The sequence below is a fragment of the Tachypleus tridentatus genome, chromosome 6, assembly GCF_004210375.1.
Source record: "Tachypleus tridentatus isolate NWPU-2018 chromosome 6, ASM421037v1, whole genome shotgun sequence".
Classification (NCBI taxonomy): Eukaryota; Metazoa; Arthropoda; class Merostomata; order Xiphosura; family Limulidae; genus Tachypleus; species Tachypleus tridentatus.
In genome coordinates this window covers 82590150-82614245 of record NC_134830.1, presented here as the reverse complement: position 1 = coordinate 82614245, position 24096 = coordinate 82590150, and the positions used below count along the sequence as shown (strand labels likewise).

Genomic DNA, 24096 nt, shown 5'->3' with positions numbered 1-24096 from the left:
CTATACCCGTAGTGAGAAAAACACAAATAGTTTTTTGTGTAGCTATGTACGTAATAATAAAAAACAACAATAAATCACAATCCCACTTCAATGAGCGTTATTTAATTTTTAGTGCATTTGGTTAAAACCCTATTACAAAGAATCTTTAATATTCAATAAAGTAGAATCGTTTGAAATCATGAATTGAGAACATTAAACAAAGACTTAGAAGATGTTGTTTTTGACTGAAAGTAGAATAATTCATATCATTACTGTAAAATTCATTATCTCATCTATTATTAAGTTACATGTTCCGGAGAAAGCTGTTACTTTAGGCATTATTTCTTACATTAAAGAAGAAAATTATAAAACAACTGGATGCACACGGTCAGGTAAAACGTTTCTAAACCATATATAATTTAGGATAGAAGGGCTCTTCACTTTAAAGATAATTTTTATTCCATGCCTCTGTTATGATATATGAGCTTGTGTACCTTTGGTGCAAACAGGGACACATTGGATCAAACACTAGAACGCGCGTTCTGCAGAAGACTAAAAGGACAGTTATTTTAAAACTTACAAAACAAGCAGTATTACCAACAATTGTCTAATTGAATGTGTTGTTGTGCCTACTACTAGGTTTTTCCGCGCATTTTTTTTAATCCCGGGAAGAAAACAATATCTTAATCAATAAATGCACTATCACTACATCTTCACTTGTAAAAATGTGAAGAAAGTAAGAGAATATTAACTTCGACTGTTGAATATGAAGTGGACTAAAAACAGTATGAAACAACAGGCATGATTACTGTGACGCATAATATTTTAGTTTTCTGTCTGTAAAAGTATTACAAATGTTGTGTTATATATATTAAATTGAAAAATATTTTATTAAGTTAAAACCGTAAGAGACATTTAGCTTATTTAATTAAGCGTTTATAGCTTTTATTTTTGATTACTGTCATTAAAATAATTTCTCTTAATTTCAATATTCTAAGTAATTTCAAATTATTCTGAGAATACAGTAGTTAACGTACATAATTTGTTTTCCATTTTGGTTCGGTAGTTAGATAATCGGGACGGATACGTTTTCTGGGCGTCTGGACTACGCATTAACAAATATGCTGTGAGAGAACTCCATAATTAAAAGGAGAAAAGGCTGCGCTTTGACCAGTTTTGAGAGTTTTTCTAGTGCCTAACCATAAATAATATATATATTTATCAATCTTTCTTTTATACCTATATTATGATAATGTCTAAGTATATGTCTTGTTATGAGACAAGCAGTTCTGAACTCAATGAAATGTTAGAAATTATATATTTGTCAATTTAAATTAGTTACAACTGAATGTTATTTTTCTTTAATATTCACTACAGGATACCGTGACACTGTGCACCTTGGGGGCTGGAACAGCTTTTGGAGATGGCGTGCTAAATAACAGCCCCCACACGGCCACTGTTGTAACTAGTGAACATTGCGAACTTTTGCGAATCGAGCAACAAGACTTCCAGGAATTATGGGAGGTTGGTATAAACTAGTAAAACTATAAGAACTTCAGTTGTGTTTCTTCTCTAAACCAGGAATTATGGGAGGCTGGCATAATCTAGTAAAACTAATACAGCTTTAGTTGTGTTTTTCTCTAAACCAGGAGTTATGGGAGTTTGGTATAATCAATTAAAATTAATAGAACTTTAGTTGTGTTTTTCTCTCTAAATCAGGAATTATGGGATGCTGGTATAATCTAGTAAAACTAATAGAACTTTAGTCATGTTTTTTTTTTTTTTCCTTGAACGAAAAGCTTCGTCTTTAGTAACACTTTTTGTGTAGGTTTTATATTATTGTTTGTGGCGTTTTATACATTCAACGTAACAGAAAAAGCTTGTGTTAACTTAATGTATGAGAGCCATTAGCAAATTACGTTTCTGGATGATTTAAAATTACATGTTTTAGTTCAATGGGTTTCTTTTTGTAGACATAGTAGACGTTCTGAGGAGAAATAGCAATACTGCTGTCATTCATTTCCATGATACTCTTAACAGGATATTACTGTTTGCAAGACTCATTCATATCAACAATTTCACTTGTGAAGAACAAATACCAAAGACTTGTTAGAACGCTTTTTTTAAATCTGGGCATATCTTTCGTAAAATTGCTTTCTAGGGAATTATCTCTCTTATTTTAATAGTACTGTGCTAAACGAAAACAAAAAATCTGTCGTGATATATAAGCTTGTGTACCCGTGGTACAAACAGAGATATATTGGATCAAACACTAGAACGCGCGTTTTGCAGAAGGTTAAAAGGACAGTTATTTTAAAACTTACAAAACAAGCAGTATTACCTGATGGAAACTATAATACAACTTTTAAATAGTAATCTACAAATAAGAGTTTTTAAAAGGAGGTAAAAGGTTTTCTCTCTTTATTTTGTGGTCCTTAACTTTATTTTATACATAAGTTGTACTTGCATCTATGAAGTCAGTTATCTATGCTGATATAGTATTACATAACATATTTTATATTAAAAGATAGTATTAACAGTATAAATTTAGTAAGATTACTGTATAACACAAACAGTTGCAGGAAAGAATTTCTCATTATTTAAACGTAATAATTATAAAATAGCGTGAGAAGTATGCGGTTATACATGTTGTTCGTGTGCACAAAGTTTCGTGAAAATGTAAGCTAGTTTGTGAAAGTTCAATCATAAACAGTGCAACACTATCTTATGACTGCTTTGCGATGTTTTCCAATAATGCTTCCGTCTTTCTTTTGCAAGAAAATCATTACATTAAAAGTCTAAGTAGAAATGATCGATGAAGTTACAACAAATAAAAATAAGAAACTGGAACATAATAAGACATACTGAGAAATGCAGAAAATTGAATGCTAACGTGTTTTATAATTATAAATGGTTTTCTACATCATTTCTACCAAGACATTGGTTGTATAAAAGCAGTAGTCTAAGACGTAAACAAATTGTACAAATGGTGGCTGTTAATCTAACGTTATTGTATCATTGATGATTAATTTGATATATTATTTTTTTATTGAAAAGTTAACTTTAAAGACAGTTTTCTTGCTAATTTCAATTGTTGAAATAATATAAGTCTACACTACAGTGCAACGTGTATTTCCATTATCTATATATAGCTTTCAATATATTATACTGATGTTTACTGCGAATAAACTGTTATTCTTCAATTCGAATGCTAATACATGAAATTTACTGGTAATCTACTGATATCACTTATAACAGAATAAACGTGAAACAAAACAAAAAAGTTTGTCTGTTGAATTTTGAAAAAGCTATTGAATACATTTGCGGTAGTCATTTCTAATTTTAAATTGATAGATATGGGGAAAGGCAACTGGTTAACATCGCCTATAACAAATTAAATTGTTTGTTTGTATGTTTTTAAATTTCGCGCAAAGCTACACGAAGGCTATCTGTGCTATCCGTCCCTAATTTAGCAGTGTAAGACTAGAGAGAAGGCAGCTAGACATCACCATTCACCGCCAACTCTTGGGCTACTCTTTTACCAATGAATAGGAGATTGGTCGGAACATTAAAACGCCCCCACGGCTGAAAGAGCGAGTATGTTTGGTGCGACAGGAATTCGAACCCGCAACCCTCAGATTTTGGTAATTATAAAAAAGTTATAAAAGAAAGCAAGGAAGAATGGAGTAATGAAATATTAGATAATTTCTAACCTCTCTATAATACAATAATTTTCCTATTATAAGAATTTAATTATCATAATTACAATAATATACTTTGTGCAAAATCGATTTTTTAAAACGCATAAGGACTTTTATTATTTTTTAAACATTTATTTTATAGCTTTAGACAGACATTACTGTGTTCGAAAAAGGTTTAAATAATGAAACAAAAATTGGACCAGTTTATATATTCATACTATTAACCACTTTTTCCTCGTATCACCTGTTTTTTTTATTTAAAAGTGTTATTTCGTTGAGTGGTCATTTTTATCAGCACTCTGATTTTAAGAATAAATATTGATATGAGACTGCGCTTGCTGTTAGTGTTGACCGTACTGAATGATCAATCGTTTGCATTTCAAACCGAATGATGGGTAATCAACTTTTTGTTAATATAAAAATAAACTGAAAGAGAGGATAATTGACATTAATTAGAAAGAGAAAGGAGTGCGTTATAAAGAGAACAAGCTAAAGGTAAATAAGCTTTTAAAGGGAAGAAAAATGAAAAAAAAAAAAAGGTAGACTTGACAGATATAGTGTTTAACTCATATGATGTGCTAAATGCTTAGACCATCATTAGAACGGGATGTCCAAAGGCTATTATGTTAGTTATGTGATCTAGACATAATCAACGACCACATAGTGATAAATTATTTATTCAGTATAACATATTTTAGAGTTGAATAAAATAGTAACTTTGAAAGATGATCCTGTGATTGCGCTATTTTCACATTTCGCTTTCTCTTATGTTCATCAACCAATGTAAACGTGAAATGCTGTTTATTACTGCCCCCACACCCAGTTGCACAGCAGAATACTTGGGTACATACACTGCTAGAAACTGGGTTTCGATACCAACTACTTGTGGAACAGAGCACAGATAATTCATGGTGTATCTTTGTGCTTAATTATAAACAAATTCACATATACACTGCTGGCCAAAATCTTAAGACCAGTGAACATAAAGAAAAAATATACATTTTGCGTTGTTAGCCTCAACCACTTATTTGAGTATACCTTCGAGAGATGAAAATAAGAAAAGAGAAAATAAACATAATAGCATTTAATTGAGAAAATGTGAACACTATGAAATTAGCCTAAATACTAGCTAGTCAAAAGTTTAAGACCATACTGAAACGAAGCGTTAATCGGTAAACACGTAACGAAATTTAGTCATTTGTGTTCAAGCATTAGCTTGGTCAACATCTCCCACTGACATCTTATGTTACATTGGGTAAAAACATGGCAAAGGCTAAAACGTTGACAGAGTTTGAACGTAGCAGAATTATCCAGCTGCAGAAAAAAAGGTCTCTCTCAACGTGCTATCGCTGATGAGATTGGGCGTAGTGAACTTGCTGTTGCAAATTTCTTTAAAGATCCTGAGGGATATGGAACGAGAATTTCAAGTGGTCGGCCTAAGAAAATTTCGCCGGCGCTGAACAGGAGGATTCGACGGGTTGTCCAGCAAGACACTAGCCGATCATTGAATCAGATTAAGGCTCTTACGGACGCAGAATGCAGCTCAAAAACAATAACACGGCATCTACGAGAGAAAGGTTTTAAAAACTGTAAACATCTTCAAAGGTCACGCCTCCTTTCACACTACGAAACAGCTCAGTGAAACTTTACTGGCACGATAAGGATATCCCACTGGAGACATTTTCTACACGACACAGGATTTTTTTCATGACGAATAACGTGATACTTTTGGACCATCCAGCGTGTTCGCGCGAACTGTACCCCATTGAAAATATTTGGGAGTGGATGGCAAGGGAAGTCTATAGAAATGGACGTCAATTCCAAACAGTGCATGATCTTCGTGAAGCCATCTTAACCTCTTGGAATAACATTCCAGCCAGTCTTCTGCAAACGCTTATATCGACCATGCCAAAGCGAATGTTTGAAGTTATTCGCAATGATGGTCGTGCAACACACTACTGAGACCTCTTGTCGGGCATTTTCTACCTTGTTTAGGACTTCTTTTTTGGTATAGTTTTAAACTTTTGACCAACTAGTATTTAGGCTAATTTCAAAGTGTTTACATTTTCCCTATTAAATGCTAAAAGTTTTTTTTTTTATTTTCTCTTTTCTTATTTTCATCTTTCGAAGCTCTACTCAAATACGTGGTTAAGTCTAACAACGCAAAGTGTATATTTTTTCTTTATGTTCATTGGCCTTAAGATTTTGCCAGCAGTGTATATATATAATCAATAACAAATAGATTTGGAAATAAGGTTCTCTTTTGGTAGCATGCTCATTTCTTCTCTTCCCTCTCCTGGTAACAGCTACGTTTTTGTTGCTGTTAATGTTAAACTTGTGTATTTTAAATTCCGTTCCCAAAGCAATGCTGAACACCTGGTTTTCATATATCGGATTATGACGTCTCATGACAGAAACGGCGGAACGTAGAAAGGCAGCTATTCACTCCAATGACTTTTGAGTCGGAGCATTGTAATGCCCTAATTTCTAAGAAACTGATCATAGGCCAGTTGATTTCTCACATCTCTCAGTTTCAACTGATGTTCCTTACACTTTACTTTATAAGAGGCGAAATTATTATGTTTGAATAAGATTATGTAAGATAGAAATGTAGAATGTTATGCATAATCAAAATTATTGTATTCTCGTTAAAGGTTACATGAAAAGTAGCGAACCTGTGGTTGTTTTACATTTAATTGAAACAAATCGTACTTGCAACAACACTGAAAAAAATGTTTTGTACATGTTTCATTGTACTGTAGCATATGGGATTTTTCTAAAACAAGAGTGACTAATGGCCAGATCTCAAAGGGAGATGCTGGAGCTTTTGAAGAGAAAAGCTACAACAAACATAATCAGTTCCTAAAAGTGAAAAAATAATTCAAGAGTTTTAGATATCTTTTAAAAGCCATTATTATTACCATCATTTGCATCCTTAGGATATTTTTATTATTTATTTTCAGCATAATAATCACTGTCATTCCTATATTGGTGTTTTACTTATAGTTAATCCATATCGGGCAGTCTACTATGTCCAACAAGGGGAATCGTTCAAATCATATTAGATTTTTTATCTAAAATGCTAGATATTATTATTTTTTTCTTAGTATGATACTGTATTTACTTTTTAAAAATTATCTGAAATAATATATTTTGCTTTTTATTTAGTTTCTTTATCTTTGATTTTGTTTAAAATATTAGTAAAATATATTTACCTCCTTGGAGTTGATGATAGAATTTTTGTGATCTAATCTTTACATTTCTTACAAATTCCTTTCAAGAAAGTGAATCTGATAATTTGTAACTAATGTAATTATAAACCTTTAAGTCACAAACTGAATGGCAGTTTCTATAGGAGGATCATCTATTTTATTTAATTTAACTAAAAGTCTATTTATCTTCCTTAAAGCACAATTACTACTTTCAATTTTTCTCTTTCTAATCATTTCTATTGTAATGTTTAAAGTAATGTTATTAATATTTATATTAATTTTATTCCATAATACCCACGTTACATGAATTTTAATGCTAAAGATTAATTTCCATAAGTAGCACTGATCAGATTTTTAAATTTTAACGTAAAATCCTCTGAATGCTCAATATCTTTACAATCTGAAACTATCAGTTTTTTTCTCATATTAGAATATAACGCTCATTGAAATCAGCCGATGTTTGTGTAAATATATATACCACTTCAATAGGACTACGACTGACATTTCTTTCTTTTATATATTTTATAAATAATGTTCACATTTCACCGACACACGTTTTTATAGAAAGTTTAAATTGTGTGTAATTTCCCTTCACTTGATTTCAAATATTGGTTAATGTATTTTGATTTTTTATCTTTAGAAACTTTTACATTATGTATTTCATGTATTTTGAAAGGAATGGAATATTCCATAAAATTATATTTTGTCTAAATTAACAGATCTACTTTCAAATGAATTTATCTTTTTAGCTGATAGATCAATAGGGCAAATGCCTCTATAAACCTTTCCATTTTTCATTATTTTTTTCTATATCTTCATTATTCAATAATGTATTTCCCAATTCTGATAACTCCTTTTCACTTTTTTACAACCACATACTTTAGAAGATCCAGATCCAATAACTTTATCTATTGTATTTTTCGCGCCCAATCAACCACTTGATAATAATATTGGAGCAAAAATGCTAAAAAGCTTTCATTTTATATTAATTATCGTTTTGATTTTGTAGTACTCTTTCCTTCATTTATATGTTTAATTTAGTTTTTTTAAAAAAAACGTTTGATGATTAAGCTATTTATAATTTTCTATTTTAGGTGAAACAGTTTTTGTACGCTGTTTTCAAATTTTCCTTTTCAGTCATCACCTATTCTCATATATCTCATTCATTATGTGTTAATATCTGTTTTAATATTCTCCAGATTCGTTATTAGTCATCTAGCCTTCTTTAAGTAATTTGCCTAACAAATCAACAAATTGGTTATATCATTTTAAACAAATATATCCTGCTATCAACTTATCAGTTAGTTTTCTAATTTATTAATTAACCCTTTATCACTTATTTTATTTTTGTAACTTTAGATTACTTCTCAATACTTTTATTATTTTGATATATAATTTCATATCACTGGTACATTTCTATTTGAATTTTATGAACAATTCGTTTCTTTCTGTATAACTCGGCGGTAAATTAGTGACCGCATAACGTTAAAAACGGGGTTTTAATATTTGTAGTGGACATAGCACAGATAGCCCATTATGTGGCTTTGTTCTTCACAACAAACAAACAACTTTCTAAATGTTTATTTTTTCTTATAACGTTATTATTTTAGTGTTTGCTTTACCTTTTTTACAACCTACAGATTTATTAAATATTCTTGTTTTTCGATTTTTTTCCAAATAATCAGGTATATTAATTAATTCAAATAGTATTACAAATTCTTGTTGATATAAGAATTAAGCAGCTTATACTCATTGTAATTAAACCTACATGTTTTTGGTCCTTCGATAGTTTTGATACCAATTTAGATTCAAATTGTGGTAAAGTTGTATTTGACATTTTATAATTTTGTGAATTCTCTTTTCTTCAACTTCTAGAATTACTGATTCGGAGAACTTTGTTATTCTTCAAATTTTACTTCATCTAATGTTTATATTTCACTTTTCTTGACTAGCCATAGCCAGGTGGTTAAGGCACTCGACTCGTAATCAGAAAATTTAGCTTAGTTGTGGTACAGAGTTAAGCACGTTTCTACATCATTATTGATTTTTCTATTTATAATTAAAGTAATTGTACATGTAGTCTATACATCACAAATAAAAGAAATTCAGTAATTTTTTATTATCCTTGACTTCGGTTAACTGTTGTGGTAAAAGAAACACTGAAAACAAGTGAACGTTCAAGAAAAAAAACGTGCTGGTCGACATAAGTAAAAATATTACTAAAATAACAAAAGAAAAAATATATAAAAATAACTTTTATCATATCTTTTGCCTTTTAAGCATAACTATATATACCAAATTTTGTTTTTTAGTTGAATATACTTTTTATGCTGTGTCGTAAAAGATACTGATAATAATTAGTTCAATCTCCAGAGTGAATCTATGTACTACTTAACTTCACTGATAGAGTATTTCAGCAAAATTAGTTCAGAATTGCACTTTGTTGTGATGTGAAAACCACAAAAATTATTTATTTCTATCCAGCGTTTTTCTTTCTACATCAAAACATTAAGCAATTAACAAGTACAGCATTTTGAAGATCGTTTATAAAGGTTTTAATTTGGACTAAAATTATATACATTCCCGATCAGTGATTTCTCTTGAGTGAAAAGCATAATCTGGAAATTTGAAATTAAAACAGAGAAGGTAAAAAAAGTAGCCATCAATTACAATTTTAGCTGTTCTTAGGCCTAAGAAATAAAAAAACGTTCCTCTGAACAAACGTATGTAATCAATAGAAAGCGATCAAAATTGATATTTTGGAAGTAAGTGTATTTTATTAAATCTTTTTACGTTATGGTAACAAAAAAAAAAAACTTGAGATTTGCTATTTATGCAAAGCAGTATGATAAATGCTGAAATGGTACTGTTATATACAAAAAATACCTTAAGTGAGTATCTAATTGTTTGCACAGAAAAACTAGTTTCGCTGAAATATGTTTTTCCTTCTTAAGAAAAATTAAATTACAAATGAATTGATGAAAAGTCTTGTGGAAAACAGTTTGTCCCCTCATGATAGAAATCGATGTAAATGGAATGTTTCATTAGTGTTTAAAATACTGGGTGAATCAAGAATTGCACCCTCCTTCAGTGGCGCAGTTGTATGTATTTGGAATTAAACTACTTTAAACCGAGTTTCGATACCAGTGGTGGGCAGAGTACAGATAGCCCATTGTATAGCTTTGTGTGTAATTCCAAACTAATGAATCAAGAATTAGTCATTCCTAATTACATAGCTTCTTTGCTATGGGACTGCTAAATTAAGGATCTCTCTATTTATGTTTGTATACCTTTTAGCAATGTATTTTACCATGGAAAGCAGCGATGACGATGTCAGTGTTTGATACTAAAGTATTGAATGGACTAATTATTTATGAGAATACTGATAAAAGGTTTCTTTGGAACATGTTGAATCATTTAGGGCAATTATATCAGTTGCCTATGGGTGTTAGTTAAAATGGAGCGTGTGATTTTTGAAATGTTTTTATATAGTTATATCAAAGTAGTTTTCAAATTGTAACTTTATGCATATTAATGTAAACACGTGCAAGAAAATTTATGAAGTATAAGCAATTTACCTTTAAATCTTTAAATTTTCTATAGATGTGTACAGCTTGCTTAATGAGCGATGTGCAATTTATGATGTGCATACCGAGTTATTATGCATTTTGAAATAAGTTGATTGATATTAATGTGGATTTTGTAAAATTTTGAAAGGAGACTATATTGATAGGCAGAATGATAACAGCTTTAGTCAATCTGTTAACTGTCAACTATTGATAGAATATGAATAACAGAATAAAAGTAGTTAAATAAGACACGATTTGCGAATTCATTTTTAATTGTATTTCCAGGGGCCAGGCAGCCAGGATTTGGGCTGTGTGGTAGACTTTAGTATATAACATCATTCCTGAATAAGTTAAAACTTTACTTTTGGCATTATCAGGTTGAAATAAAAATTCAACGCAAAGTTTTACGAAAAACAAAATTGAAAATTTAGTGACGGTATCACACGTTTTTAACACCCATAGTACACAGTACTATAAATGGCCACATGGTTAGGGCGCTAGACTTGCAATCTGCGAGCCGTTGGTTCGAATTCCCATCACACCAAACATGTTCGCGGTGAGTGGTAATCGCTAGCTGCCTTCCCTCTTACACTGAAATTTTTTAGACAGCTAGCACAGATAGCCCTCGTGTAACTTTGCGCGAAATTCAAAGACAAACAAATACTCTCCACTGGAGTAGCGTAATCAATTTTTCCTTTTTTTATCTTTCTTCGTGCGTTTAATTTGCTCTGTGGGTGTTTCCTACCTGCCATTTTGACCTCTGAGTCTAAACGTTGCATTCAAGCTGACATCAAGGGCATTTCTTACAAGTACTGCTCAACGCGTTTTACATTTACTAGCCATTTTCTTATTTTCTCTGTTACAGTTGCTTTACTAATACATTATCAGTACACTTACTCATTGAATTTCGATAGTGCGTTAGTATATTTTGTGGCCAACAGTGGATCCAATTTTCTCAAAGAGTGCGGCAATCGTCTGTTTTTTGTCCAATCAGATTTTGGTAAATGTGTTAGTCAATAAACAGTCCGGAATTACTTGAAAAATTAGATTTTGCAAAATTTTGGGTCCCTGGCATGTGAAAGCACTGTTAATATAAGAATACTGTATTATACTACAGTGTTTTACTGTTATTTGTCAACTGTTTAGAAACGAAACATGTGGTCAGTAAAATACCATGTGTAATCATTGGTATTCTTCCTACCAAAATTGCATGGTTAAATGTCTGCAGATATTTACACTCCGATGTTGTATTTAACATAACAGTCCAGTAAAAACATTCTAATATTCCATAAAGGTGTACATAAAAATAAAAAAAAACATTTTTCAGAGGTGATAGACGATAAATGTCATGTATTAATGTTCTTATATCAGATTTTGTAGAAATGTCCAGCTCTTCACTTTCAATTCTCATTCGATACTTTTCCATACTGAATTATGAACTGGATTATTTATTTAACAACTGCTATACTTAAGATAACTTGACCCAGTGTACACTAATTGAAACAGTCCACATTTACCAAAAAAGGCAACTTGAATACAAGTGTCTGAAAGAGAATACTCTTTATTTTATTGAGAATTGTTTCATAATTATTTTAAAAGGTTGGCAGATGTATACGTTATTTTACAAACAATATTCCCTAACATTAATGGCTTACCTTAAGCAAAACCTTTACATTCTTAATAGCATTCTATTTTAAAAGTAGCTATAAGCTAATATGAATTCAACAACCAAAATCAATGTTTTTATTGATTTAAAACCACCACTGAGCATCCATACGTTTGTCAAATATAATCACACCTGTTTCTTTGATTTATTTAATACTAACAAAAGTATCCATCTTCACTCTGATTATTAGGTTAATGTATTTTAATTGACTATGTTACTGTGTGTTTTCTGAACTTATTTTAGCTTAAGTATAACTTATATGTTATTTTTGCTAAACTAAGGTATTCAAGAGACGTTTGTGTTGATTTTCAGCAGTAGTGTACAGAGGGTTATGCTTTAATAAAAATTTTGAAAAACCTTTTTATGATTTTTATCCACCTGCATACTTTACAGGTGGTGGAAAATGAAATTTGTATTAACTTCCACTCCTATTTTTAGGTGTTCCTTTATCAAACTTTAAACTGCAGGTGTGAGATGAATTAAGGCCGTAAATATAAAGTTGTTGAAGAATTATAACAATAAGTAACATGTAAGTTGATATATTTAAAGACGTAACCCGATCATGTCTCTAATCGTCTAGGAAAAAATTAATCACCAAAGCAACTGAAAATAAATCGTACACCAAAGCTTTTAATTCTTCATCGAATCTTCGTCAATAAAGATAAAGATAATAGAATGAATGTTGCCATTGGAATTGGTTACACAGAAGTAAAACGTGATGAGAAAAAATACAATATTCTTTTACAAATAATTATGTTGCTTGTATATGTTTATTTAATAATGCTTCTTCAGTTTTATGTATCTTTTGTTCTTTACCGAATAACTTTAATAATGTGTGAAAGTGATAGCTGCTATGATCACGTAACATGTTTTAAATCATAAACTTGAATGTTGACAATTTTATTGAATATCTACTATTTTTAGTTATTTTTATAATCATCACAATATGTTTTAAACTACAATTTTGTGGTAAAGTTACACACTTATTTAATAAAAACTCGTTTACCAACAGATGCTAATAGAAATGCTTACTTCGTTTAAATGACAAAAACAGTTCTTTACCAGAACATACACAGCGTTGTTGGTTTCAATAGCAAAGCTACACAATGGGCTGTATTCTCTCTATCCAATGTGAGAATTGAACTTCGATTTCGAGTGTTGTAATTCCATAAATTTGTCATTTATTTACTGGGGAACCTTGTAAAATGATAATTATATTATGTCTATATCTTATTCTTTTATATGAGTTTTTTACTGATAGTATGAGATACCACTCATAGTGTGTTGAGTTTTAAAAAAATATTGATTGTTAATATTTTCACTTCTTTAACGATTCTTGGCGATTTAAAAATTAACCATTGTTCTTACCATGGCTTTGTACAGTGCAAAATTCACATTTAAGTACAAATAGAGAAATTTCAAGAATATTATGTATGTTTTCGTTAGTTGTTGGCTACTTGATATGATAATATGTACAACTGATACTACAACAAGAACAAAAAAATAGTTATTTTAGTTGTCTTGCAGGCATTAGGTGCTATAACTGAAGTAACTGTGTGTGCTGAAACGAGTGTTCTTCATTTGTATCCCATTCTTCATTTTCTACTTCGAAAAATATCTATCTGTATTGCTCCTTATTTGCTGCATTTTTCTTGAAAGTTAGCTCCATTAATATTATTGGTTACTTAGTTTAAAATACTGTTAAATATTATGATTATCTTTGTTAATGCTCCTTTTGATAAAGCCATTTTTCTATATATATATGTGTGTGTGTGTAGTTAAGACCAATCTAAATCTGTTAGTTTTGCAGAGTCGAAATCTGTAAGATATGACTGTGAAAGTAGCCGGAAATATTTTTAATAACGAGAGTGCTTGGGTGATGATGAATTATAAAGATTAAATGTTTCTTTTTTTGTGTATATAGCAATAATGTGCTTCTTATAAAGTTGTTATGAAGAAATGAACTTGCACTAAGCGAGAAGTAAGCGTGCCGGATTGTGGATCTTTGGTTTATCGCTGATGTCACCTGATTAATAAAAAAAAAACATTCATGCTCCACACTTTGATATTATCGGTGTGTTATACAGATAACAGCAACGTTCTGTTATTCATTTAGTTGGCGTTTTGTGTAGTTAACTAGTTGTCTCCCTTCAAATCAGTGTATCAATTCAAAATTAAGGCATTTTATCTCAGATAGCTACGAGTAGCTTCCTGCAAATATAGAAAAACAAGCATAGAACTAGATTAATTATGTTTTAAGTGATGTTTTGTTTTAAATTGTAGGGTCAGTAGCTGTTAATATTACCTGCTCAGATATATATGGTTTAAGTTCTTGACTAAATGTATTAATGTTAATTTGCTTTTTACAGCGAAATCCTCAACTGATGGAAGATATTGTGTCACCACTGAATACCATTCGCTCTCTAACAGGTTAGATGTAAATTACACCCAAAGTTTACTTATTATATTGATTACTTCACAGCAGTTTTATTTTACTTGGTAAGACATATATATCAGTGTCTTTAGTGAATTGATACATTGAAATGCAACAAACAATATTGCTAAAGGAAAATCTCGAAGATATACTCCAGCATTAAAATGCAGATGCCTCCATGTAAGCGAAAATCATTAACTTGTTTAAGAGTACATTTTGAATTAATTCGTTTGTTAAAATTCAGAGGTTTTTTAAAGTTTTTTCTAGTTCTTTCATCATAAGTTCTTTCTTTCATCACAAAGATACATACCTGTTAAAAATTGGATTAAATATTTTAATTAGTAATACGATGGTGACAACTGATTTTGTGCGTATAAGTAGAAGGATATTTATTAATAAGTATAATAGATACGATTAATATTTAATTTCAGTGTTTTATAAAACCAATTGTCTGTTTTATGGATTATAGATTCTCCGAAACAAACGGATAAGAAACCTAGAAACGGAACACACCTTAACCTCCCACCAGCTAGTAAAAATACAGAACCCTCCTCCCCAGAAGCACAAAATCCTGCTTTACCTATCACACAGGTGAGTAAATATTACGCGACTTGATACAGTAATACGTTACTGAATAATAAATAATCATATTTTTACGTGTGTAATATTTAGAAAGAAGAGACAAGCGAATAGGTAAAAAAACTAAGGTTTGAGTTGCTTTAAACTTTATGAAAAATGTCTCTTGAAAGTGTCTGTTATTTACATTCTTAAGAAAAGAGTCTATGACTATTGCCAGTTATCAATATTTATCAAGGAAGAATGTACTATTGTAAGTTTACGACTGTCCAATGATCTTTACTGATCTTAATCTTAAGTTAATTCTAAAGACGATAAAGAACTTCATAAGCTACTTAACTCTATTTTGTCTGAAAAGGAATGACACACTGAACTTTTCTAATTTCATAGGCAGCATTGTAAGTTTTTTAACAATAACAGAAATCCTGGATCAACCAGTTTGTTAAAATAGAATAAATGTTGTAAATAATGTAAACATTACTAACTAATTGACGTTTGTCATTTCTTGTTTGTCTTTAATATCAACGTTACTCATCCTTTTATATTTTCACTTAATTACTTCTGCATTTTATTCAGGATCTCTCCTTCAATTTTATACAAACTGCAAAAAATATATGTAGGAAGAATAGAGAGACATGACTATTATTTGACCATACAGGGTTTACACTATATTTGATTGTAGACATTGCACTGAGCTTTACTGTATGAATATCGAAAAATATAGACGCGTATTTACGTTTTTTTTTATTATACATGATTTACTCCAGTGTTATATACACTTCAAAATATCTTTTCCATAATATTCAAATCTACATTTTAGTTATTTTTAGTTTAAAGTGAATTGGTTTCAGTAATTTGTTTTTAATTTAAGGCACTTTTTATTTTAAGTATATTATTCGTTTATTAAGAATGTTTTTTGAGAGGATATTCTTTGGCCACTTTTGTTAATTTTGTCTTTAGTTCTAGAATGGTTTACAAAACGATGTGTGAGATTGTTTTATTACAATGATAAGAATTTTGTTAAAATTTTATAATGGTCATTTTATTTCAATGTTCGCGAAGAACGTTTTATCACATAATCTTATTTCTGAGAACAACTGATGGTAAACAATTCATGAAAAACATTTTATTGTGAAAATTTTATTATATTTTGTGAAAACATTGATGTAAAACTTTTTTGTGGTAAGATTGTTTGAACATAAATTTATTAATATGTTTTATCCTGTTTAGATCCTACATTTCAGTAATACTATGATAATTCTGTGTAAACGTTATAAAATAATTTATTAAAACTGCTTAAAGAACACGGGAAGCTAAGTTTGAGTGCTATTTGAGTGACATTTAGAACATGTGCTTTGTTCAAATTCAAACATTTTATCGTTCATTATGAAAATTCTAAATTAGTAGCATGGCTATGAAGAATTTTATAATGCTAAAAGAATATGATAAATCGAATTTAAAACGTTTATAGCCCCATATTTAATGCAAATGTTAAATCAATGGGACACTTTCGTCTAGTCTCAGACAATTAACAAAATACAAAACTGAAATGAAAGCATCACATCAAAATTCTTGTTATACAAAGCGTAAACCCCTAAAGCGTCTTTTTGCATTGTAAATATTCACGAGCTAAACATTTTAAAATATAATTAGCTTATAGAACGTTTTACTCGAAAAAAAATTTACTTGCTGTTTTCAGAATGTTTTCTTTCCAGTATATCGGAAGCCTTGGTTCTACAAATCTATAAACAATTTTTCGCATCATATGTGACACACATGCACAACTTCACAAATTCATGACTGATACGTATATTTAAGTTAAATACTAGCTCCTAAAAACAAATTCTGAACAACGGACAGTTATCTTACCGATATATTTGATATTCATCTTTTCTTTTTCAAACTTACTTCCAAAACTATATAAAAACAGAATCAGAAAGGCCAGGAAGATCACATCTCGGCATACTTGAAACAAGTTCTTAAATGCAATGTAGGAGTGATTAGTGAGTAACATGTCTTTAGTCAGCAAAAATTAAGTTCTTGTGTATCTTGTAAATAAAGGTTTCTCAGAAAGTTAATTTAAAACGTTCTTTCTGGTACTCTATTAATTTTATGCTAGTTGGTATTAAAAAGAAATCAGCAACAAATGTATTTCATAATATTTTGTCACATCGACAAAGATTAGTTCTGGTGAACAAAATTTTAAAACAAAATATCAAGCAACTACAACAACAGTGGCACAACACTGATATAAGAACAAAACAATTTCCGTAGAGTACATTTTAAGTCTAATGAGACGGGGGTTGTTTTCTATTTCCCTGGATTGTGTGCTTTAAAAAGCTCAATGCAAAGTGAGGAAAATATATGGTATAATATATTCAAATGTGAAGGGAGAACACTTAAGCACAACAGTTTCTACAACACTGATAACTTGCATTCGCATAGGGAAAAAATAGCATCGAATTCCCCCACTTACATGCACACATCAAGTTTTTGAAGTGAGAGGTACTTTCTTTTAAAATCCCATCACAATACCTCTTCTATAATAGTTTAATTAGATTTTCAAAACATTCAGCGAAACGTTTTTATAATTCAGCACACTGAAAACATTCTTTGTTAGATTGTTTAAGCAGAGTATTTATGATGAAACTTTGTAGAATGGATAGCAACTGCTTGTTGTAGAGACACAAGTGTAGAGGACGACGTTTCGAAAGTCTTCCGCCTTTTGTCTTCAAGTTAGTTATTATTTGGTTGGTATTTGGGTTAAATTATCATTTAGTTCCCCGAAGGGAGACGGAAAATAACCCAGGACGGTCATAAACTCTTGTTTTTCTTCACCACATACGCTGCTGGAGTTAATTTAGCACATAATTAGAAATTTAATAACTGAATTGGACTAACACGTATTAACTAAACTAGAGTGGTGGTAGTAAATTACCTTGGTTATCGTTGATGGGTGTATTATCTCTTTGAGGTGCGTCGGTCGAAGCTGCAAAAAGGACTCGGTGAACCGGAAAGCGACTGAAGAGTCAGACAAGCTGCAGCACACATTCTCTAGAACAGGGGTGTGCAACATTTTTCGTCGGTGGGCCATATAACCAACTTCATCAATCAAGCGGGCCACTTAAAAACAAGCTTATTCGTGTACATGCACAATAAATTAAAAAAAATTCTCAAAATGCAAGCAATAATATTTTATATTTTGCATGAGTGATCATTTTAGTGCGACACTTGAAATTTAGAGTCCTTGCAGAGCTTGTCAATATCAGCTTTGACAGAAGTGGTTGCCACTCTTAACTGACTGGTCAAATGTTCATCAGTCAGCTGACTTCTACATTTGGTTTTGATGAGCTTCATTTTGGAGAAAAATTGCTCACAGCAGTAGGTGCTACCAAAAGGGAGGCAATTCTTTGTGCATGACGGGACAAATTGGGAAACTTTTCACGTACACAGAGTTTGTAAAAGTCTAGCAAACTGTTTTCAGAGAATTTCCTTTAGTGTCCATGTCAGCCTGCAGTTCAATGAGTTCCATTTGGCAATCATCAGGACTGTCTTCCACTGCCAAATCAAAAGGTTGAGCGAACAATTTCAATCTAATTTCAGTTTGTCTGAAATCTGGAAATCTGTTTGCAAACTCATCACGCAGCTTTTGTACACTGGTTCCATATTTGGTGCAATCCAGATTAGGAAATTCCAGTTTCCTGGTTGCAAGACATGTAAAATGGGTCAATATGGCTCTTCTCAACTGAACCTGGAAAAGTTCCAATTTCTTCTCAAAAGCACAAATATGCTCAAACAACTTATTCACAAGTTGACTTTTCCCTTGTAGTTTTAAGTTTAAATCAGACAGATGCTGTGTAATGTCTGTGAGGAATGCTAAGTCATTCAGCCAGTTCTCATTGCTCAAGAAGTCCACATTCTGACGTTTGCTCTCCATGAAGAACTTAATCTCCTCTCGCATATTCCAGAATCTCTTCAAAGTAGCAGCTCTACTAAGCCAACGTACAGCAGAGAAGTACAAAACATCTGAATACTCTGTCCAGCTCATCTAAAAAAGTTTTAAATTGTCGATGATTTAATCCTCGTGTTCGAATATAATTTACGCATTGGACGACATTTTTCATGACTTCTGCAAAATCCAGAACTTTGGTGCACAAGCTCTCTTGGTGAATAATGCAATGGCTTACAACTACGTCTTGTGCTCCAATTGCAGTTAGAAATTTCTTGGTGAATCCATTTGTTCTACCTGTCATGGAAGGAGCACCATCTGTTGTAACACCACATAATTTATAAGGATTCAGTTCAAACTTTTCTACAACCTTAAGCACTTGTTCACAAATATCCTGTCCTGTGGTTGTGGAGGAAAGGCTTGCCATATCTAAAAACTCTTCGAAAACATCAAAGCCTGCAGTAACAGCTCTGATGAAAATGACAAGTTGGGATGTGTCATTGATATCAGTGCTTTCATCCAAAGCCAGACTGAAAGCTTCACACGAATTCAATCTCTCTTCAAAGTTTCTTTGATGTCCTCTGAAAGATCTTTTGTCCTGCGTGAGACAGTAAAGCGGGAAAGGCTAGTTTGCTCCACCAAATATTTTTCTCTGGATATGCATATTCTGTGAATATTGTTAAACAATTTTAATAAATTCTCCATCACTGAAAGGCTTTCCTTTTCTGCCATACATTCACAAAGCTTAAAACTCAGTTTTGTCACCAGTTCTGAATTTTTCTTGAAAGTGGTAAAACACCTTGTTGCTTTTCAATGGATGTTTTAAATGTTCAATTTTGTCCTTTCGTGCCTGACCAACAATTTCATCAAACTGGGAGGAGTGCTTAGTTGCGTAATGTCGCTTAATATTGTACTCTTTCATGACTGCAATTGTAGTTTGACAGACGAGGCAGACAACACCTTGATTATGTGGGACAACAAGATATTTTGTGCACCATTCACTGTTGAATAACCTTCCTCATCATCAATTTTTCGTTTCTTAACTGCTGACATTTTACTAGCCCTGAAATCAAAACAAAAATTATTCTCACGAAAATAGCAAAGTAGAAAAAACATAGAATTTATTTACACATGGAACCTCTTATGGACAGAAACACATGTTTCTAAATTGGCATCCCGATCATAGCCTTCCGGTACTTAAATTAATTGAGAATAGCAAAATACAGTGTGACCTCGCCTATTCGCGGTTCGCCATTCGCGGGTTATGCGCGAACTGCGTTTTGTAGGTCACAGAGACTGAAAGGGCTTTTCGAGGAGATTTCTGTTGTATTTACTCAATCAAGCCGTTTTATCAATTGTCGTCTTCACCAAACAAGATTGACTGCTATTGGCTGACTGCCTCAGCTTCCCCAACAACGCAAACGGCAAAGCACAGCCCGGTAACGCACGGTACAATTTAGTGAAATACATAACAGTATGCAATATTGCTACATTATTACTGCATCAATGAGTATAAGTATCATTAGTGTTTGGGAAGCATTTCATATAGTATATAATCGCATACATATACGTTTTAAAACTGCGTCCAATATTCGCGGTTTTCGCTATTCGCGGAGGGTAAAGAACGTAACCCCGCGAATAACGAGGTCACACTGTACATAGAATCAGATGCATCTGAAAGCAAAAATTTTAATAAATTCAGTAAAGTCACAACAATATGCTAAATAATAATCAATTTACCTTCAATCTTTTGTAGTAACTGTAAAAGGTAATAAAATTTTCACCAATAATGAATGACGGACAGCAGAGGTTAGGGAAAATTGTCGCCAGCGGGCGAAGGCGAGGTTCAGGACATGACGTTGAGCCGTAGACAATAGTGCTAGTGCACGTCACCTATTCATGCCCTAAGGAGGCCGACCAATCGAATTCGGCCTGCTCCTCTCTAGCAAAGATAATTTTAGAAGTTTGTCGAGTCGAAGCCTGGGAATCCCGTAGGATCGATGCTTTTAAAAATATTCCATTTGCGTTGGATTACAGATCAGGCCACATGGTTAGATTACAACAACTAGGGCCACACTAAATGGCTTGGCGGGCCGGGTTGTGGCCCGCGGGCCGCCTGTTGCACACCCCTGCTCTAGAAGATATCTACTAGTGTAGTTGTGGTCACAGCGGAAAAAGCTGTAAATACACGTGACCATAGTTTCTGAAAATGTAGATACTTAAAGACGGGCCTCTTTTCAGGGCTAGGAACTATAGATCCAATGAAACTGAAATTTTGCTGTTGGGGGGGGGGAAACGGCAGTACCCCGAGAAAACTCACTTTCACGGCCATGGCGCCGAATAATATTGCTCTGACCTTGCCCGGAAGCAATCTATAAGGAAAAAGAAACAAGGATTAACAAATGTCAACATAAAATAGCTTAGATACATATATCTAACAACGCAGATTAGTGTTAGAAGAGGCTTGGCTCGTGTAGAGAGGCGATGAGATTAGATTCAAGAGGATCATCGTTAGTAAACTTGCTTGGTGTTACTGTCATCAATCTTTGTTAGATAATGGTCTCAGTTATCTGGGAGAATGTGTGGATGATGGAACTGGTAGAGTTGGCTGGGTTTCTTGCGGATGTCTACTGGAGGCTCTGGTGAGTCGCTTTTTGTCTTGTTCAGTCTGGATAGCTTGGTGGTTACTGGCGATATTGGTTTGTGTTTCTTCACTTATCGCGCAGAAATATTCAGTGGAAGCTGAGGCGTCACACGTATTGATATCCAGAGTTGTAGTCTGACTATTCTGTGATATTTTACTGTTGGAGTCAGTTTGGGTACTCTTGCTGGTTGATTGTTTCTTGAGCAGTGGTGGATCAATGACTAGTCCTGGTGAGCCGTTAGTTGGTGGAGTATTTTGTGGTTGACTGGGGGGTTTGGGTATTTTTGGCTTGAATGAGCGACGGAGAGGACGCTCGGCACTGAAATGGAATATACGGTAATAACATCCGTTGCGTATAACGTAGTCGGCACTATGCTTCCAAGTAGTAACTGTCATGATGAATATGGCAGGTTGATTGGAATTTTTGGAGAAAATTCTGTGCACGGCGTATGTCTCGATCTTGCTTTGGGTTTCTAGGACATGTTTGATTTCTGTGGGATGAATAGAGGTATCAACTTCTTTGAGCAAAACAGAGAACAGGTTGGCGGGGCTCTTGTTGCGTGAACAACTGACTTTGATTTCTGTATTCCAAGACTTGCATAGATATGATAAACCTGCTGGTGTAGAAGGCTAGAGGATAATTCCGCCTCGTCGTGGTATTCGGGTTCTTGTAGTGTATATGGTAGCACCAGGCTTAGTCTGGTCGATAAAAGTGGTGATTTGTAACGGCGTGAGATGTAGCGGTAGACCGTCAACGATTACCGGCGGGACCGGTGGCGAGACTGGCGCGGTAGGTCCAGGCAATGAAAACATCATATTAGCAGAGGTAAACAACACATCTTGCTAGTTTGGTGTCTAAACTGGGAGTCCCCTACAAGTCAGTGCAAACCGCAAACGAACTTGGCAGGGGTTCTTTAGAGAGAGAGAAGTCTGAAGAATTATCTCTCCAATAGGGGTGGTCAGGAACGTTGTGGTTCCTCTTCGTCCCCTCTCATGAAATATCGTTTAACTTTGCATGGGAATTTACCTGTATTTTGCTTTGACTTGTTTAAGTTGATGAAGTGCAGTGAGGCATTATAAAAAAGACAGGTGAGAAAGGGGGAACGAGACAAAGGCGGCACAAGAGAAGTAAGCCAGACTAGAGCCCGTAGTCCAAAAAACCGATGAGATATCAACTTAAAATGGCCCGATTTAGGGCCAGACATAATTTTGCCTTGGCTGGGAACTAAAGATCCAACGCCTGATATTTGGATGTGGGAGTGCCCTGAGAAAACCCACTTTCACAGGACAAGCATTCAAGTCAGTGCAAACGCAAACGAATGTGGCAGGGGTTTAGTTTAGAGAGAGAGAAGTCTGATGAATTCTCTCCCTAACAAGGGTGGTCAGGAACTTTGTAGTTCCTCTTCGTCCCCTCACGTGAAGAATTATTAAAATTTTCATGATTTTTTTCCTTTACTTTTATTTTAACATTTTAAAGGTGGAATGAGGTATTTGAGAGTAATACGAAAGACGGGAGAACTGGACGAGGGCGGTATAAGGGAAGTGAGCCAGACCTTGACCCATAGTCGGAATACGATGGCGGCTGACGAGTTGATTTAAAATTAACTATAACTCGATAAACTAAAACTATAACTGAATAAACAAACGGCTCTTTTCAGGATCAGGTAAGAATATGGCTGGGACCTACAGATCCAATGCCAAAAATTTTGCTGTGGGGAAAAACGGGAGTACCCCGAGAAAACCCACTTTCACGGCCGAGGCGCCGAGAAATTTACCCAGACCGTACCCGAAAGTAGCTGGGAAGAAACGTAGGAATAAAAAGAAAAACTGATGGACTGTGACGGTGGTATACATGAAAACTGCTAGCTACGGTCTTGTAGATCGGGTAGTCATTTCTTCATGAACTTGTTTTCACACGTGAAGCTCATTGGAGATAGTGAAAAACGTAGCCTTGGTGGTGAAACAACTGGCTGTTCTTCTTCGGTGAGTTGTTCTTCGCTGGTCTGAGATGCTTTGTTTCTTCTTGTGATTTTGGTTTTTGTTTTTTGACTATTACGCAAGAAAAAAATACGCAAACTAACGTGGCAGGGGTTTAGTTTAGAGGGAGAAAAATCTTTCGAAGGAGACGATGTATACGCCTGACTGGAAACTGGAGCACAGCTCTGCTTGAACGGGATTTAGCCTTGGCCTTCACTTTGCCATCTTTGCCTCGCCCAGACATTTTCCCTTACTTTTTCTCTGAAACTAAGAACGAAAAATAAACACTAAAACACGGTACTCATTATGTGGAATGAATACGTATTGTGACTATTACGCATGAAGAATTCTCTCTCCAACAGGAGTGATCAGGAACGTTGTGGTTCCTC

General features: G+C 33.2%; 1 protein-coding gene across 1 annotated transcript in view; it reads left to right on the top strand.

Moving 5' to 3' along the window:
* Positions 1–24096, top strand: part of LOC143251652 (rap guanine nucleotide exchange factor 4-like) — a 249897-nt gene that overhangs the window by 145110 nt on the left and 80691 nt on the right. The window contains exons 7-9 of the mRNA XM_076502913.1: positions 1357–1503; positions 14497–14557; positions 15031–15152. Coding sequence (XP_076359028.1) covers positions 1357–1503; positions 14497–14557; positions 15031–15152 — 330 coding nt within the window. The remainder of the gene's footprint in view (positions 1–1356; positions 1504–14496; positions 14558–15030; positions 15153–24096) is intronic.